Source organism: Cebidichthys violaceus, unplaced genomic scaffold, assembly GCF_023349555.1.
Source record: "Cebidichthys violaceus isolate CVI_PGR_0920_01 unplaced genomic scaffold, fCebVio1.0.p SCAF_3, whole genome shotgun sequence".
NCBI classification, from domain to species: domain Eukaryota; kingdom Metazoa; phylum Chordata; class Actinopteri; order Perciformes; family Stichaeidae; genus Cebidichthys; species Cebidichthys violaceus.
In genome coordinates this window covers 2,371,440-2,389,629 of record NW_027176483.1, presented here as the reverse complement: position 1 = coordinate 2,389,629, position 18,190 = coordinate 2,371,440, and the positions used below count along the sequence as shown (strand labels likewise).

General features: G+C 44.6%; 1 protein-coding gene across 1 annotated transcript in view; it reads left to right on the top strand.

The window, feature by feature from the left end:
* The first annotated feature begins 1,576 nt into the window (after positions 1–1,576).
* Positions 1,577–18,190, top strand: part of LOC137881553 (metabotropic glutamate receptor 8-like) — a 104,468-nt gene continuing 87,854 nt past the window's right edge. The window contains 3 exon segments of the mRNA XM_068723537.1: positions 1,577–1,886; positions 4,750–4,960; positions 4,963–5,592. Of these exon segments, the coding sequence (XP_068579638.1) occupies positions 4,928–4,960; positions 4,963–5,592 (663 nt within the window). The 5' untranslated portion in view covers positions 1,577–1,886; positions 4,750–4,927.

The window sequence follows — 18,190 nt, the reverse complement described above, 5'->3', positions numbered from 1 at the left end:
GGAATTATAATGTGATGTAGTGCTGTCGGTCTCTCAGGCATTCTGTATTGGTTTCAAATATTCCTCCTCCTGCAGATCAACATTTAATGTGATCTCTGCTGAGTCAACACGCATGTTGGCATGATTTGCTCTTCCCTCCTTTTTGTGTGCAAACAGGACTTATATTTATATTACTGTGCTGTTTATTTATAGACCTCCACCATGTGTTTGTTTGTTTGTTGACCACTTTTACAGTTTGGCAACCAAAGTGCATCACGTCGAGCTACACAGGGCTAAACAAACCAGCTCTGTGCGATCAGTCGGTCCAGGATTTAGTGTCCGGATAAAAAAACAACTGGTGGAGAAATCTAGTGTGTCACGTTTCACCAGCGGACAAAACATCTCACACCATGGCATGTTAATTGTGATCAAAATACGACAAAACCGTTGTTTTAAGGTTCAAAAACGTTTAACAATAAGATGAAGATGAGCCTGTATTGATAAATATAAATATACAATATATATATATATATATATATATATATATATATATATATATATATATATATATATATACAACCATAAGAGGCACACTATGCAAAACAAAATAGAATTTAAAATAGAATATATAGAAAATAATAAATAGAGTTTGTGTCGTACATATAATATGAACAAATAATGATCCTTAGGTTTTTTTCTGTATTAATATGATAATCAATAATAATAAATAATAAATTTAACAATAATAATAATGATAATTCAATACATTTGGCATATGAGTGTTATTTTAATTTGAGTGTTGTGAGTTTTATGAGTATTATTTTAAGACATGCTTAAGACCACTTCAGTTAATCTTCAGTGTTCTGTTAGTGACTCTTTAAATTCCATCAATGAACGTCAGTAGACGGAGGTCTTTGCTGAAGCGGCGGTTTTCATGTAGTTGCGCAGTTCGTCCGCTGGGGGGCGACCTGCCTCCATCATTCTGCGCTGCTTCACCTCTCAGCATGCAGCCTCTCTCTCTCTCTCTGACAGACTGCGTGATCAAGCTCATTAACTTCACACACACACACACACACACACACACACACACACACACACACACACACACACACACACACACACACGAAAACACAGACGCGCGCGCTTTTCTCCTATAGGACGCACTTTCCTCTCCATCAGGACCTGGATCATCCCACCCTAAGACCCCGAGACCGGCTCTGTGCCCGAGAGGGGAACTTGGATGCGACCCTCAGACTCCCCATCAGCCTGGACTCTGGTGGTGTGATGAGCGCGAGAGCCTCCCGTGTTTCCTGTGACGCAGGACAGCCGCGCCGCGCCGCACCGCACCGCACCGCGAAGCTGCGAGAAGCGGAGAAAAAGAAAAGAAGCGCGTCCGCGACTTCGGTCCTCTGTAGCATCCCGGCCCCGGTGTGAAGATGTCTCTGCTGTGCAGCGACCGGTCTGACGCACTGATCTGAGTGCGAACCAGTGCGGTCTGTGCGAGGAGAGGAACCCGGGATCCGGAGCGTCACCCCCCCCCCCCCCTCCGGCTGGGCGGCGGGCGGAGTCGAACCGACACCTGCAGGTGAATCCGGAGCGTCAGAAAAAATCCTGCAGTTCAGAGGAATTTACCGCTTCTCATTCCGGATCGGGACCAGCTGTGATCTCCAGCTACGGGGACAGAAAAGTGGATTTTTAAATACATTTGTAATTTTGTTTTAAATCTATTTCTTTGGTTGATGGGTGCTGACGCGGAGCCGGATCGAGTTCCCGGCGGAGGAATTCAGAGGGAAATGTTTGTGTGATGTGACAAACAGCTGGAGACAGAACACATCTATCTGACCTGTGACACCGAGGGAGGAAACACCTGCTTCTTCTGCGGAGAGGAACACAACAACAACAAAAAGGTACCTGAACACATCACGCAGCATTCACAATTCACGGGATCAATCAAACAATCAATGATCAATTAAAGAGCTGACTGCAGATTATTAAAACAGTATATGCATCTGCGTTTTTCTTGGTTTATTGGGATGGGAGGGACTATGTCGGCGATAGAAGCTCTCACTGTGACATGGTCCAGACTATTATTGTGTCAATCAACCAGTAAAATCAATCAATCAATTAGTTAATCGATCATCGATGTAAATCAATCACGAGGCACTCAGACTGCGGTACGTGTCTCGTGTGTTTCGGCTGCTTTCAGATCAGACTAATTCAGTTGATTCTGCTGGAATGCAACTTGAGCTCGCGCTGTTACGCTCGTGCGCGCGCGCGCGCGTGTGTTTAAGAAACTGAACGGAGCGCTTGTGTTCGCGCGCACTCAACGAGGGTGGGATGTGTTCGTGCCCGTGTGCGCACGCAGCTGTGCTTGGAGATCGTAGTGTAGGCTACGCATTTTATTTTATTCAGCGCGTGTGTAAACGTGGAGTGTGCGCACGAGGTGTATATTATACAGCTGTGCTTGCCTGTGTGTGTGTGTGTGTGTGTGTGTGTGTGTGTGTGTGTGTGTGTGTGTGTGTGTGTGTGTGTGTGTGTGTGGGTGTGTGTGTGTGTGTGTGTGTGTGTGTGTGTGATGAGATAAGAAAGAAACCCACAGTGCAACCTTCTGTTTAAATAGACTGCATGGCCAAAAGTATGTGGACACCAGACTGATGATTGTTGATGTTTCTTCTGGCTCCAGAGAGTTACAGGAGTCAGGGACAACAACTTCAAAAATAAAATTAAAAAAATAAACAGCACCAAGGTTTGTTCCATCACCTTGTAATCTTGTTATAATAATAATAAAATATGAAACTTGGTCAAATAACTGGAAATGATGTGCCAGAGCTTCCCAAGAAACAGGACTCCCATCTGCCACGTGGTGGCGCCGTAATGACCAAAAGCGCATTTTCTTTTTGTTTACAAATTTTTTTCTTCAGTGCTCTATTTTTACAATGCGACAGATCCAAATCCCTTCTACGTGCACAAACACTAGAAATGTAGTTTTCATCTACGCAGCACCACTAACCAGTTGATCGGTGTGCCCTCATTTCTGCTATATGCTGCTTTTAATTTCAATACTTTAATTGAATACACCTTTAAACTCTAATATGGTGCATGTCTAAGTGCATAAGTGGGTGAGATTTATTAAAGTTGTCAAGAGGTTAAGTCTGATGGGATTACTTCCTGCAGGGGACCGCTGATTGGCCTCTGGAGGAAACAGCATTCCTGTGAATGTCACTCAGTGGTGCATGAAGCCAAAAAAAAAGCTTGTCTTGTACGAATCTTCCACATCGATGGGTCCATAGAGTCAGCGCTCTATCGTTTCCTTTAACCCCGCCTCCCAGACGCTCTGTCTCGGGCTCATTCACACAAATGGGAGTTCATTATGACTCTAGATTCGGCTATTAGTGCATTTTACAACTTTTAGGACATAATGTTTTAAATAACGACTATTTAAGTGCGCGTACTGGGAAGTTGATTAACCTAAACATTTACAGACGTCTCTTTCACGATGTAAGGCTATGGGGGACATTCTTTTTTTCTGTTGGCATCATGCGATGGACAAGTAAGTTGTAATTCCCCGGATTTAATATAATTCACCCCTCTGGGGAACATGAATATCTCCACCAAATGTGGTGCCAATCCTTCAAGTAGATGTTCAGATATTTCACAAGAAAGGGGGGAATGTTCACCTGCTGGTGGCGCTAGAGGGAAATTCAAAGGATCACCAAATTTAATAGAATTTATCCTCTGGAGAACATGAATGTCTCCACCAAATGTGGTGCCAATCCTTCAAGTAGATGTTGAGATATTTCACATGACAAGGGAACATTTTGACCTGCTGGTGGCGCTAGAAGAAAGGTCCTAGGATCACTAAGGTTAATATGATTCATCCTCTGGGGAACATGAATGTATCTACCAAATGTGGTGCCAGTCCATCAAGTAGATGTTGAGATATTTCACAAGAAAAGGGGAAATGTTCACCTGCTGGTGGCGCTAGAGGGAAATTCAAGAGATCACCAAATTGAATAGAAATCATCCTCTGGAGAACATGAATGTCTCCACCAAAGATGGTGCCAGTCCATCAAGTAGATGTTGAGATATTTCATAAGACAAGGGGAAACTTGGTCAAGGGAAAAAAGGTCAAAGGATCACCAAAGTTAATAGAATTTATCATCTGGGAACCATGAATATCTGCACCAAATGTGGTGTAAATATGTAACACATTCGTTTACACCACATTCAGTTGCAAAAAAATGATACTCAATACAGAGAAAAAGAGCACAACGTTTTTAACACCTGTCTCCATGATCGATACAAGAGGTGCTAAACCATCCGATTTATTCCAGGTAGTGGAACAACCCCCCCCCCCCCCCCCCCCCGATCAGAGACAGTTGGTCTGTTCCACTTCCTGCTTATGGAGTATAAGAGGCCATTTTAGCTGATCATGTGTCTTGATTGAGAGCTCGAACATTAAGTCAGAAACAACCAGGTAAAAAGAGAAAAAGACGGTGGTTCCACCACAAACTTTTGATTCGACTTTTGTTTGTGTTCAAGTTAAATTAGAAGATGAAACGTGTGACTTTGTGAGAAATGTTTCAACGGAAATTAATCAAAGTTTGGGTAGAAGAAAATGACCTCACAGTCAACATTAAATCGATCCATACATGCGATGTTTAAATGGAAGCGTGTAAACCAGAATGCTGGAGACCCTGAAATGCTTATATCCTCCGGTTTATTGATCACATATTGATTGTTTCCTCTGCGGTCTGAATCTCCCAACAGGTTTTAGGAAGAATGTGAAACTGGAGCCGCTCAGACCGCCAAGCTCCGTCTCCTCGTCTGCAGACCGCCATGTCCGACACAGGAACCTGTACTGCAGGAGAACCCCTCGGTCAGCGTTCGTAGGTGGGACCGCCCGCCGTGGTTGACCCTGCCCTGGGGTGACGGGGGGGGGACCCCCATGGTCTGGCTTGTCCCGTTCTTCCACACCGCCCCGGCAACCGCCGCCACCTACCTGCTGATTGTGCGATCACACCACCGCACCCTCTCCCACGCAGCTCGACTTGCAGGAAAATGGCGAGGGGCCCGAAGCCCCCGCGCGTCGCGGGCCACTGTGTCCTCTCCCTGCTGATGCTGAAAAGCTGCTGGCTGCTCGGCACCGCCGCTGCTGCCGCCCAGAAGCCCGGCGTGCCGGCGGACTCCCAGCAGACCCTGCCGGAGTTCGGCCACTCCATCCGGTTGGATGGCGACGTCATCCTTGGCGGCTTGTTCCCCGTGCACGCTCGCGGCGAGAGGGGCGTCCCTTGCGGCGAGCTGAAGAAAGAGAAGGGCATCCACCGGCTGGAGGCCATGCTGTTCGCCATCGACCTCATCAACAAGGACCCGGAGCTGCTGCCCAACGTGACGCTCGGCGCGCGCATCCTGGACACGTGTTCGCGCGACACCTACGCCCTGGAGCAGTCGCTCACCTTCGTGCAGGCGCTCATCGAGAGGGACGGCTCCGACGTCCGCTGCGCCAACGGAGACCCGCCCATCTTCGCCAAGCCGGACAAAGTGGTGGGCGTCATCGGGGCGTCGGCCAGCTCCGTGTCGATCATGGTGGCCAACATCCTGCGACTGTTCAAGGTAAGAGAACGCCGCCGGGTGACGGTTGAATGCAGCAAACAAATCTCTCTTTTTCTATGCTTGTTGGATCCAATGAGTCCAGAATGTGTCGCGTCTCTTGCAAATGACGTTGCACCCAATCAGGACCGTCTAGTCCGTCTCAAGATCAAATTGTCACACAGGAAGTTTGTCTTTCAAAGGGACAGTTCACCCTAAAAAAGGCAGACGTCTCCACAGTCTATCTCCGACACTCGGCAACTCAAACCAAAACAATCTAGATTGATAAACAGCTCTGCAGGTCAGAGGGTGAACTGTCTCTTTAAGATGCAAAGGTAGAGGGAGAGAATCCTCACTCTGGGACTGTGCTTTTTTTTAAAAAACACTTTCTACTGTCTCCACGTGACAACCTCTTGTTACTTCTGCTGCAGCAAGTGGAGAAGAAACGAGTTCTAACCCAGACAGCGTGTTATTTCTTTTGAGGCGACGTGAACAAACCGCCCGTCTGCTGTCATCCGTAGAAAAAGGCGCCGTGACCTTTTTTTTTTTTTGCCGGTTAACTTGTAGCTCAGAAAAACGAGCTTCGGTGCACAGAATGATGAACGTGCGGAGTTTGTTTTCACATTCATCTGGTGACGAGGGAGAGTTTCTGTGTTCTCAAACTGGATTTTGTTTTTGGAAGCCGATCGTTTGTCCGGTATGAAACTTGCAGAATTTTGATGTGGAGACTTTACGCTTCCAGGTCACGTCTACCTGAGAACATCAAGTTCTTCTTAAATCTTGTGTCCAGGAGTTAAAATTGATTCTAGATTCAGGATTTTGTTACTGAGGTAGAAGAAGCAGATTTAATAAGAGTCAAACATGTCCCTTGGGATTTTCTTTTAAAACAAAATTCCATAAACAGTCCGACCTCACCTGCCTCATTATTAAAGGTCCGTTCAACCAAAGTTGCCTGTGGCTGAGCCAGGTGCAGTCTGGGTAACTCTGATTGATCTTTTTTACCTTTCGTATCGATACAGCTGATCAATCGCATTCTGCAAGCTGTGAGGGAAAAAAAATATCAGTTATTATGTGATTTAAAAACAAACAAACTCCAAAGTGAAACTAAAGTCATCACTCACCTGAAATGTACGGAGCCCCAGAAGGGACATCTTTGAGGAGAGGCACAAACCGGCCTTTAAGTCACAAATGGTACTGACAGATGATGAGACCCACGGCCGACGACTTTTTTTTGTTGTCATTTTAACCAGCGAAAACGACAGTGTTAATATTATTTATTTTCATTTTCAGTGGATTTTTATTATTATTACTATTTAAGAATTCTGTCTCTGGGGAAATTCTGAGCTTTTTTTCCCCTCTTAGCGCTCTCTAAACAGATGTTGCTGTTATAGGAAAAAAAACGTCTTTTATTGCTGGGTCCTCCATGAACTAGTTTTCCCGCCAAAACCCAATGAGACTGAATATAATTTGGTGCCGGGTGGAGTTTTGGTTAACAGACTTGTCACCGAGGTTACAATTACAGTAAGAAAAATCAGAGGATCCTCTGCTTTTTAAACACAGTGCAACCAGTCAGTGAAGGAAGATATTTGATAACTTGTTCTTCCTCCATATTGTTTAAGAAGAGTCAGGGAGACCTGACTGGCAGACATTAAACTTTAATAAATGTTTCTCCGTCGTGGAGGAAACATGTTCTCCAGCTCTTCATCGGCGTCATCCTCCCTCGGAGCTGTATGCAGCGCGGATAACGTTTTCAGACGTATGTTATAAAGATCGCAGCTGTTGCCGCGGCAGAAAACAAATTCCACTGCGTTAAATTAGCGATGAGCTGTGTGATTCATGTATGTGTGTGTGTGTGTGTGTGTGTGTGTGTGTGTGTGTGTGTGTGTGTGTGTGTGTGTGTGTGTGTGTGTGTTGGAGCCCGGTCGGCTTAATGAGAACAGAACAGGCCCAACAACATCACTTAGCTAAAATTAGCTGGAGATGCCTCGGGGAGGAAGGGGGAGGAAGGGGGAGGAGGGGGAGATTGAGCCGGATTTTGCTGATGCACAGGTTTCCTCACCCTGCTGCCGCTCACCAGCGCCGCCACAACCTTTCAGGCTGCAGCCTGACGGATCACTGGAGTCTGGGTTGTAGTCGCTAACATTTAGTGTGTGTGTGTGTGTGTGTGTGTGTGTGTGTGTGTGTGTGTGTGTGTGGTCAGTGGGCGTCGTTGCACCTGTAGCCACACCCATCAGTGACGTCACAGGGTCCTGGAGTACACCTGTACATCACTGCAGCGAGGCGAGACGTTTACCCGCCGGAGGTCAGCAAGATCAAGAGTTTTAGGGTTGTTAACTTGTGCTTTATGGCAATATTCCTTTTAGGTGAAGCTAAAGCTAAACACTTTGCATACATTCAGGGAGTTAAATCAATAACACGGAATCATAGGAATCTTAACCTGAAAAGCAAAAGTACTGGAGTATAAAGTACAATATTTACCTCTGAGAGGTAGTAGAATAGAAGTCTAGAGTAAAGTACGAGTATTTCAAAATTGAACTTAAAAGGCGGTTCCATCTGCGTTCTTTTTTCCGGAAAAACAGAAACGCCCACTCCCGTGTTTCTGCGAGGTAAAAATGACTATTTCCATTAATGGAGTCTTGTGGCTTTGAAGAGAGCGATATAACAGCTTCAGTTCCCCGTCGGAAAGCGTTGTGGAAAAACATATTGTAGCCTCTTAAAAAAAAAAAAAAAAAAAATCTATATCAGTTTAACTGTGCACCATGTTTAGAATATTAGAACTGCTTTACCGCACTCTCTGTTGTTACATTACAGTCATTTAGCAGACGCTTTTGTCTTACAATTCAATATCTACACACCGTAGACGCAGCTACGGGAGACATTTTGGGGTTAAGTGTCTTGCTTGACATGAGCAATGTAGAGCAGGAGCCGGGGATCGAACCGCCGACCCTCTGATTGAAAGGCAGCCCTGCTCTCCACTTATCCACGGTCACCCTGTATTATTTCACTCTCTTTAAAGACACATGACTCCATTGACAAAAGTAGTAACATTGCCGAGCAGAACACGGGAGTTGCGGGTCTACTGATGCCTCCGTCGGTTAGTTAGCCACAGCAGTACGTTAGCTTAGCTTCTCTAAACTGTGAGCATCACAAACGCCATCTACTGCAGGCAATACACTGACTATATATAAGAATATATGCATATAAATACATATATCTAGCAATGTCATCGTGCAGAAACCTACATCGGGTCAAAACATTTTCAGAAGAGTTGGGAAAATTGTATTTTGACGCTAAATCATACGTACTTCCACCAAAATGTGAATATGCTCTGAGTCAAAATACATTAGTAACACCACTGAATGATGTAAAACCCTTAAAATAAATAATAATGGCGCCGCCCACCACTTGAATAAATGTACTTGCATGTAGTTACTGTAATCCCATACAATGATGCAGGTCTTTTTTTTTGTGAGATTTTACTCAATAAACAATATTCAACATATATACAAAGTCCCGGCTATAAGAATAGATGAATCCTCAGTTTTCTGTCCTGTGTTGATTCAGAGGAGGTTTTTTTTTTTTTTTTTTTTTTTTTGCAGTTGATGAAACTCGTTCTCTGCAGGTGTCAGAGGTGAGATCCTCCATCCGAAGCTGTGAGACACTCTCCGTGTATTTTGCATAATATTTGCACATCCATTTCACACAGCATCACGCAGGCCGGCCTCGGTCTCCAGGAGGAGGACGCTCCGCTGCGACGGTCGCTGGCGCCACTGCGTTTGTATATTTCCATCTCTGCGTGGGAGAGAGAGAGAGAGAGAGAGAGAGAGAGAGAGAGAGAGAGAGAGAGAGAGAGAGAGAGAGAGAGAGAGAGAGAGAGAGAGAGAGAGACCACAGAGTCTCTGTTTGTGAGCTCGCTGCAGGCTCGGCCCCAAAAAAAGAATTAAAAAAAGAAAGAGAGAGAGAGAGAGAGGTGAGAGAATAACAGAGGGAGGAATGAAAACAGAGGGAACCTTCTTCCCACATCGTTCCACATAAACTGTCAGAGGGAGGATGAGAACTCTCGCGCTGCCTCAAAGCGTAGAAGAAGACAAGTATCGCTGTCGGCCAGAATCGGAGGTGTTTCCGGTGGTGGAAATACTATGACAAATTACTCCACTACAAGTAAGAGTCAAACCTCACTGAAGTAAAAGTATTAAAGTAGTATCAACAAAATGTACTTCAAATATTGATAGTGCAGTAAAATGTTCCCCGTCAGTGTAATGTGATATGTTTCTGGATTAATATTCCTGCTGCATTAATGTGTATGTGGTATTTTAACTCCTCCTCCTGTTGGTTAGTTTAATCTACATCATATTCTATAAGATCATCATGCGTTTGCAGCGTCTCTGTCCTGTGAGAACCTCGTATCTCTAAAAAGAACAAACAGCCTGTTTTCAGGTACCTTGAATTTGTACTTGAATTGAATACTTAGTTACATTCCGCTACCCAAAGCAACAACAAACAACATGTATGTACTGGTTGCGTGTTTTTAGCCAGGCGTACCTAATAATAAACTGGCAGTGGAGAGTAGATCTATAGTAGTCCATAGCTGTGTGAGCAGGTCCACGCCACTGAAACCCGATCAGATGCAGACGACGGCTCAGCGATTCCTGGATTCCCAAAAAGATGACGTGAAGCATTTGTTACCTCCTGCGGCTCTGCATCATCCCAGTCACTGATTCTCTTTGTTTCCCTGTGTTTCTTTCTCTGATTCCCTCTGATTTGACAGAATGGGGTTGATGAGGATCAGAACCCACCCCCCGTCCCCCCTCAAACTGACATTATATTTCATGCCTGATGATGGTAAAAAAACGTTTTCCAGGTTGAGAAATGCTCCCATATGCGAGTCCTGTGGTGTGAGTCTGAGAGAAAGCTCTCCAGAAATGTTCCACCTAGTTTCCAGGCAGCTGATCTCCGCGCAGTCCGAAGATGTGTGAACGTTGAGGCGGGTTTTCAACTCTCTGAAATCGCTTTCCAAAAAGCCTTGTAGCCTCAGACGCCGAGTTGAGACTCCAGTGACTCGAAAACTGTCTCGAATGACCCAAGACTTGATTTGGACACTTCTCTGATTGCTTGAGCCGGGTCTATGTTACTCAAGACTTGACCCGCCTCAAAATGATGGACGCTTGACTCCGTTGACATGACACTAGCTTTAAATACATTTTACTTGACTTGGACTCGTTATGCAAATACTGAAGGTCTGTGTTGTAGTCAAGACCAAGTAAACAGAGACCAAAGTCATGACAAAGACCAGAGTGTGCTGCAACCGAGACAAGACCAAGATTTTGAGGGGTTGAAACCAAGTCATGAACCAGACCAGTGCAAGTCCCACACTGCGTGACAGACTTACAATAACATGTGGAACATCCAAACCATGGACGCACCTCAAATTTCTTACTTGGACTTTTTGTTGGACCACGTTCTGGTGATTTCCGATCGTTTTGTTGACGTGAACGGACTCCATTTCTGATCTAACGTCGGTGCTGTAAGGGAGCTGAAGAGAGGCAAGACTTGCAAAAAACTCTTGCGTCTGATCCTACCTGTCAACCAGTGGCAGGTGATGTCACTGCGGGTCCCACAGAGAGCCAGTCTGACCTGCATGTCTCATTAACCGACAGTGTGACCTGAACATCTCGGTCTGAGCGGCAGCATCGCATCCAATCGGCAACCTCATATCACATCCTAAATGAATGTGTGGGTGAAACCGCTCCGCCTTCATTCTGTGATTGTAAGCTGGAGGCGTCCGCCGGCTGATCTGTCTCGATTACCTGATCGCTCTGAGAAGATGGAGGACGGGGTGGATAATGGTTTTTAATCAAGGGGAATTTGCTCATTGTAGCGGCAATTCATTAGTGCGCCTGATAATAACAACCTCGTTAAGCTGTCTGAAGCCATCGTCCTCATTGGGTTTTTTTTGTCAGTGTTAATAAAGCTTTTTGTGCTTTATGCTCATTTTGATGGCCTCAATTTGTAATTCATCCAGTTTTCAATAACCTACTCTCTTTTTTTAAAAACTGTCAGACCATAACCAGACAGATGTGTGTGTGTTACCTACAAAACTGTAGTAATCTGGAGAGTACACTCCAGTAATATTTTATTGTACTGTATATTATTGTATTGTACAAATACTTAAAAAAGAAAATCTCATTAACACAATTTAACCAGGTTGCTATAAGAACATGATGTAAGCACAGAGTCTAAAAACATAAAAAATAAAACAATAGAATGAAATACTTTAGAAACATGACTCAAGACTTCTTGTCAGTGAGTTGAGACTCGACTCAGACTCTCAAAATGACTTGAGACTCGCTTGTCTCCAATGACCTGAAACTGGACTTTCACCTGTTTTTGAAGTGACTTCAGGCTTGACTTGGACTAGATGATGTAAAACGTGACGCAAACTTGTCCCCAGTGACATGAGACATGAGTTTGACTTATACCAAACAACAGACTTGTCTTAAACTTGGTTTTGAGCTGGACTTGTCCAAACAGACTTTAACCGAACTAATTAGAACTGAAATCACAGTGGGCAAATTGACCAGTTCATCAACTGAAAGTAGATCCATAACTTTGGTTTGATGGTCTGATTTATAACTCGGTATCTTTGACTTTTGGACTCATGGTGGACGGATCTTGTAGCCGTAATATATTCAGACCTTTACAGTCTCACAGTGAGAGGTTTCGGCTCCCGGGCCTATGCTGTCCGTTTGATTTATTTCTGTGTTGCGGATAAAAAAAGGTCATTGTCGTGCCACAAGGTGAAGATATCTGACCCATAAGAAAAAGCTCAGAGTGGAGCTCGCATAATATTCTGAAATTTCACACCGCTGTGGAGTCAGCGTGACCGCTGGAGATCATCATCAGCTGAGCAGGGAGGAAGACGTCCGCTGGTTTTGTTACCAACAGACGGAGGGAAATGGACAAAATAAAAGACACCCCAAAACAAATCTTTTTCACTTGTTATACGGTTTCCTGTCGTTCCTGAACTCAGCATGTAGAGTCTGTTTCCAAAACCACTGACACAGCAGAAATTTGATCACGGGACTGCAGGATTTTATTAATGGAAAAATACTCCACTCTGATTGGCTGCCAGATGCTTCATATATGAAGCCTGGTCCAAACACAACAAGTGCTCGTACCTAAAACAACTGTAAACATCATTCATGACTCTTTTCTTATGGTTGTGTTATTTATTTATCTTGAAAAGGACAGCAGTACCTGCAGTTTTGAACAAACAAATTAGGCTGGAAATTGTTTTTCAGTTATAAATATATTATGTTAAAAATCACTGTTGCTCCAGGTGTGGAGATTCAAAGAGGGAGAGTCCCTCCCTGGCTGAGTGCAGATGAGGAGGTATCACATCTTCTCTCTCTCTCTCTCTCTCTCTCTCTCTCTCTCTCTCTCTCTCTCTCTCTCTCTCTCCTCGGCTGTAAACACACCTCAAATAAAGTTTCATCGTCTGATCTCGACCGCAGCAGTCGCAGCTTGTTTTGGTTTCAAACAGAGGTCTCGCCTTGCTGCGATAACTGACTCAGCTCCTGATTGGTGGATTGATGGACAGCAGCGCCCCAAAGGCATCTACTTACATAACGAGAGTAAAGCGTCTTTAAAGCCACGTGTATTTGAGAGTGGAGCAGAGCTTCTCCTCGCTCTTTAATGCTCTTCAGCGTTGGGGTAGATGTAGCGTTGGGGTAGATGTAGGGGTAGAGGGATGAAAGGGTCAAGGTAGTGGGATGAAGGGGGAGGTAGGGATGGGGTAGAGGGATGAAGGGTAGGGATAGGGGTAGAGGGATGAAGGGTAGGGATAGGGGTAGAGGGATGAAAGGGTCGAGGTAGTGGGATGAAGGGTAGGGATAGGGGTAGAGGGATGAAAGGGTTGAGGTAGTGGGATGAAGGGGGAGGTAGGGATAGGGGTAGAGGGATGAAGAGATGTAAGAACGAAGGTTGGACGAGCGATGGGGGACCGTTGGCGTCTGATGGATGGCGGGAATGGAGAGAGAGAGAGAGAATGAGAGAGAGAGAGAGAGAGAGAGAGAGAGAATTCACTTTAGATTAATGTGCACTTTTCATTTTTTTCAAGGAGAACAACGTTGTGATTTTCTCTCCGGTTTGGACTTTCTTTTTCCCTCTAGTGTTCTCTTTTGTTGCTCGCTAACACTGAGAGTAATGTTGTCAGAGATGATGAGGAGGATGATGATGATGATGATGATGAGAGTGAAGTGTTACCGTGGCAACAGTGCACATGTGCTTTGATAGCCTTAGTGCAAATCACTCCTAAATGAAAAACCTGTGCTTTGGGAAATATTTTGCATAAAAGACAAAGTTTTGAAACCAAGCAACTGGGGAGTTGATGAATTATTAAAATATGTTTTGTAAGGATTAGACTTAATTACAGAACAATCTGTTATAAGGTTTGTAAATATGTACTTTTATAAATGCAGGAAATTTAACTTTATGTGCCCCCCCCCCCAAAAAAAACAACTGTGATTGTTTATTTATTTATATTTAGCCACGCTAGCAGCATGTCTCTAGGGATGTTGACGTGTTGGTTGGTCCGGAGTGAAATATTCAGATTTACTCAAAGAAAACAACAACAACAACAGGAACACTTTGAGTCACACTGATTATTTGAATATGACTCAGTGTTTGACCTGAACAACCTGCAGCAGATGTTTCTGATAAACTCAGACAAGGAATGAAGAAATATTGATGAGAAAGCATCAATCTGAGGATGAAAACATTTCTACAGTTGGAAACATGTGATTCTCCTGCAGTGAGGTGCCTTGCTCAGCGGCTTCTATATATACACGTGGTGGAGTGTTTGCCATCCTCTCTGCTCCCTGGTTTTTCCAGGTCAGCCTTAGGGCCCCGGCTCTCCTCCTCTCTGACATGTTGTGAGGGGCGTCGCTGATGAGTCACCGCGTGAAGCGACGCTGACGAGCGCAGACGGGTAACCTGACATTTATTGGGCTGCAGATGTGAATCGTTTTCTGCCTCAATGAGTCGGTCGGAGGAGTCTTCTTCTTCTGCTTCTTCTTCTGCTTCTTCTTCTTCTGTCTCTGGACGCCCTTCATGCTTCATTTTGTGTTTCCTCTGCACTCCCACACTCGTCGCTTCCTCTCTGCCGCTCGCCGTCACGCCTCTGAGTGAGAGTGTCAGCAGCTTTTGAATCGGCGTGCACGGCTGCCGATTTTTTTATTATCTGTTCATCTGGCTAAAAGATTCAGACGACAAGGAGAGGAAAGGAAACAAGCAGAAGAAAGGAAAATAAATGAGACGAGGAGAGAGAGAGGAAAGGACACACTTTGAGAAGATGTGAAAGGAAACAAGTTGAGTAAAGGAAATAAGGTGAGGAGAGAGGACACAAAACAAGAACGCCACTCTTCCTCAGTCCAAATACGATCACTTCCGATAACTGGTTCCTTAAATCCAAGATGGCGACAACCAAAACGCCGAACTTGTGATTACGCCACTTCCACGAGTTATTCTAACCCAAAAGACAATCTTTTCCTAAAGTCGCTTTGTTGTCTAAACCTAACTGAGTTCATTTTGAAATGACTGAATCCATAACGAGCGGGAAATTGACACGTGTCGCCGGAAAAAAGGGTCGCAAAATGAGGCGTAACTTTTCTTCAGATATCGTACGAACCCGTTGGCTGGTTTGAGGTTCGGGTCCTTTCTGTTTTGTTTTAGGAAGAAGAATCGGACTCCTTCCTGTCGTCGTTTGTGACTTTAGAAAACTGAAGCACCTAACCAATGACGGCAACAGATTAAACCGATTAAAGTGAGTTCCACAACGGAGACAAAGTCTAAACGGTTCTTCTTCTACCTGGACGAGTCCTTCAGTGTCGGTTTAATCTCACTCGTCAAACTCCTGCTTGTGATTCTATTGTCTTCAGTTTGTTTCCTATTAATGAAACATCAAAGCACAACTAGTCCACGGTTTATATTCATGCTCTCCTTCTGTCAATTAAAGGGACATTTCTGATTTCTGTGGATGTTATTTAGTTTATTCTGGACATTTCATGGTTTTCCTGGAAATAGAGAATTATTTCACACACTGAGACTTTTATTCTGGAGGATTTGGGGATTTTCTCCATATTTTCAGGGTTGTTTCAAATCCTTTTCACAGGTTTTCTCGAAACACTTTTGAGACCGTTTAGGTTTATTCCTGAAAATCCAGGTTGCCTTTTTGACTTTTCAGCTTCTTTCTGCCTTTGTGTGGTTTATTTTGAGCTTTTTAAGGTTTATCGCTCACATTTCACGGCCCGTTGCTGAGTTTTTAGGATTCGGTACAGAGGATTCAGGGTGTTTTTGATCCATAATCCAATCTTGCTATTGAATTATTTGTCCGTTGCACCGGAACCACGGGACGAATCCTGTAGGACTCTTGACGAGATGAAGCATAAATTGGTTATCCGACGGCTTCCTTCACCTCCGAGGACAAACACAAACGCACTGTGATGATCTGTGACTTTAACAAAGAAACATTGTGACACACAAACACGAACTGTTGTCTTCAGAATGAACTGAATCCATGAACAAACCTAATCCATCCAGACGTGTTCATTCACCTGCAGTGACTCTGTCAGATCAACTGTTTTCTGAGTTGTTACTTTTTGTGACTTGATGAGAAAACACCTCTGAATCTTATTTCTGCTTCCACATCAGTCGACAAGTCTGCAAGTACTTGTTTTTAGTCTTTCCCACGAGTCCCATTTGAACAGAAGTTGTAGTTTTGCAGATTTAAAAAATCTGGATTCCATTCAGTCTTGAACACAGCACCAGTCACACACGAGTCCTGATGTTTTCCAGCTTCAGGCCGCAGGACGCAGGGACAAAACGGAAAAAACGTGTTGCCCCCCCCCCCCCCGGGTACGTCGGTGTCGCAGCATGTCGTCGCTGACGTTGTTCCTCCAGATCATCGTCAACCGGCTCCCTCAGATCGTCTCTTCACGTCTCTCCGCGGCAGCCGAGCGCCGTCGTGACATTTTGGGGTTAAGCTGTGGAGGGAATGGGAGTGGGTGGGATGTGTGTTGGGGGGGGGGGGTGCTCCCCCGCTTGGCTCGCGGGACGTGATGCTCGCTGACAGCCGTCCCGGCGACACCGAGCCGTCGTTCAGCTGTCACCTCGCGTTCAGCTTGTAAAGTGGACCGCTGGAGTGTGGGGGGTGGGGGGGGGGGGGGGGGGGGTTTGAGATTACGAGTTTTGGATGTTTTTACTGAGTCTGCAAAAAAATCTTGTACTCAGCCCTTTAAACCGTAGATAATGTCAACGTGGTGGATTTATTCCTTTTAGATTTAAAGGTCCCGCCAGACTTTCAACGCCTACTCTTCAGTATTCTTCATTTTGATCTGAGACTTTTTATGGTTTTTATTCAGGATTTTCTCTTAATTCATAAGCCTATTTCTGACAGTCCATATTTATTTAGGATTACTCTGGACATTTATTTGTCAAATTGGTATTTCCAGGCTTATCCCTGACTTTTTACTCCTCAATCTTACATTTACTTTCAATTTCAACGAACTAATTTCAGGACTATTCTGGATTTCTTGACCCCAGACCTTCGTTGACGTTTCAAAGGTTACATTTTCATTGTCATTAAGATCTTCTCAAGAGTTATTTTGGACTTTTTATGGCTCCTGCAGACTATTCAGGATTAGCTAAGACGTTTATTATGGACTTTGCAGACGTTATTGTGGACTTGATGGTAATAGAGAACAACATTTCTGTTATTTTGGACCAACAAAACGTTATATTTTACCCTCAATCTTTGCAGTTGAAGATTTCTTCACCCTCTGTTGGTCCCAACTTGAGATTGTTAATCATTTATATATTCAAACTTAAACAGAGTGATGCTCTTCTATTGGAACATAATCTTACGAACACAATGAGAGAAATATTGAAGTTTGTCTTCAGGCTGAGTGTCTGATATTAAAATAATTATTCTTTGCTTTTCTAATTTTGATTTGACATTTAAAGACTCGAGCCGACTCTGAAGCCGAGATTTAGATTTCAGACGCGTCTCGGTGACGAGGACTCGCTGCTGATCCCGGGTCAGATCTGCTCTCTGTCCCGTCATCCTCTGCAGCGCTCCCTCGGCGCTGACGCTCATTGGTCCTGACAGCTCCCTGCTGCTGATTGGTCTACTAACCCCCCCCCCCACACACACACACACCCCACCCCATCCACCGTTCCTGGGGCTATCCTCCCGCCTGACTGCAGATCAGCTGTAAACCTGCTGCCTGTCATCACACTGTCGCTGTCACACACACACACACACACACACACACACACACACACACAGAGACACTGAACTCACCAGCAGTTCACATGCAGTCGATGCTATTTTTTTTCTGAATCACGATTTTCATTTAACGAGGACGATTCCCACGTTTTGACAAATGCTCTAATTACTTCCTGTTTTTGGTTTGTTGTCCGTTTGTCTGCAGGATTACGTGAAAACTACATGTGTTCATGAGACTCGGTGGAAAGGAGCGTAGCATGAGCCGCAACGACCCGCGGCGCGGACACACCTGTTATTTTTCACTTTTGTTAGCACTGCGGGATTCGGGGTAATATT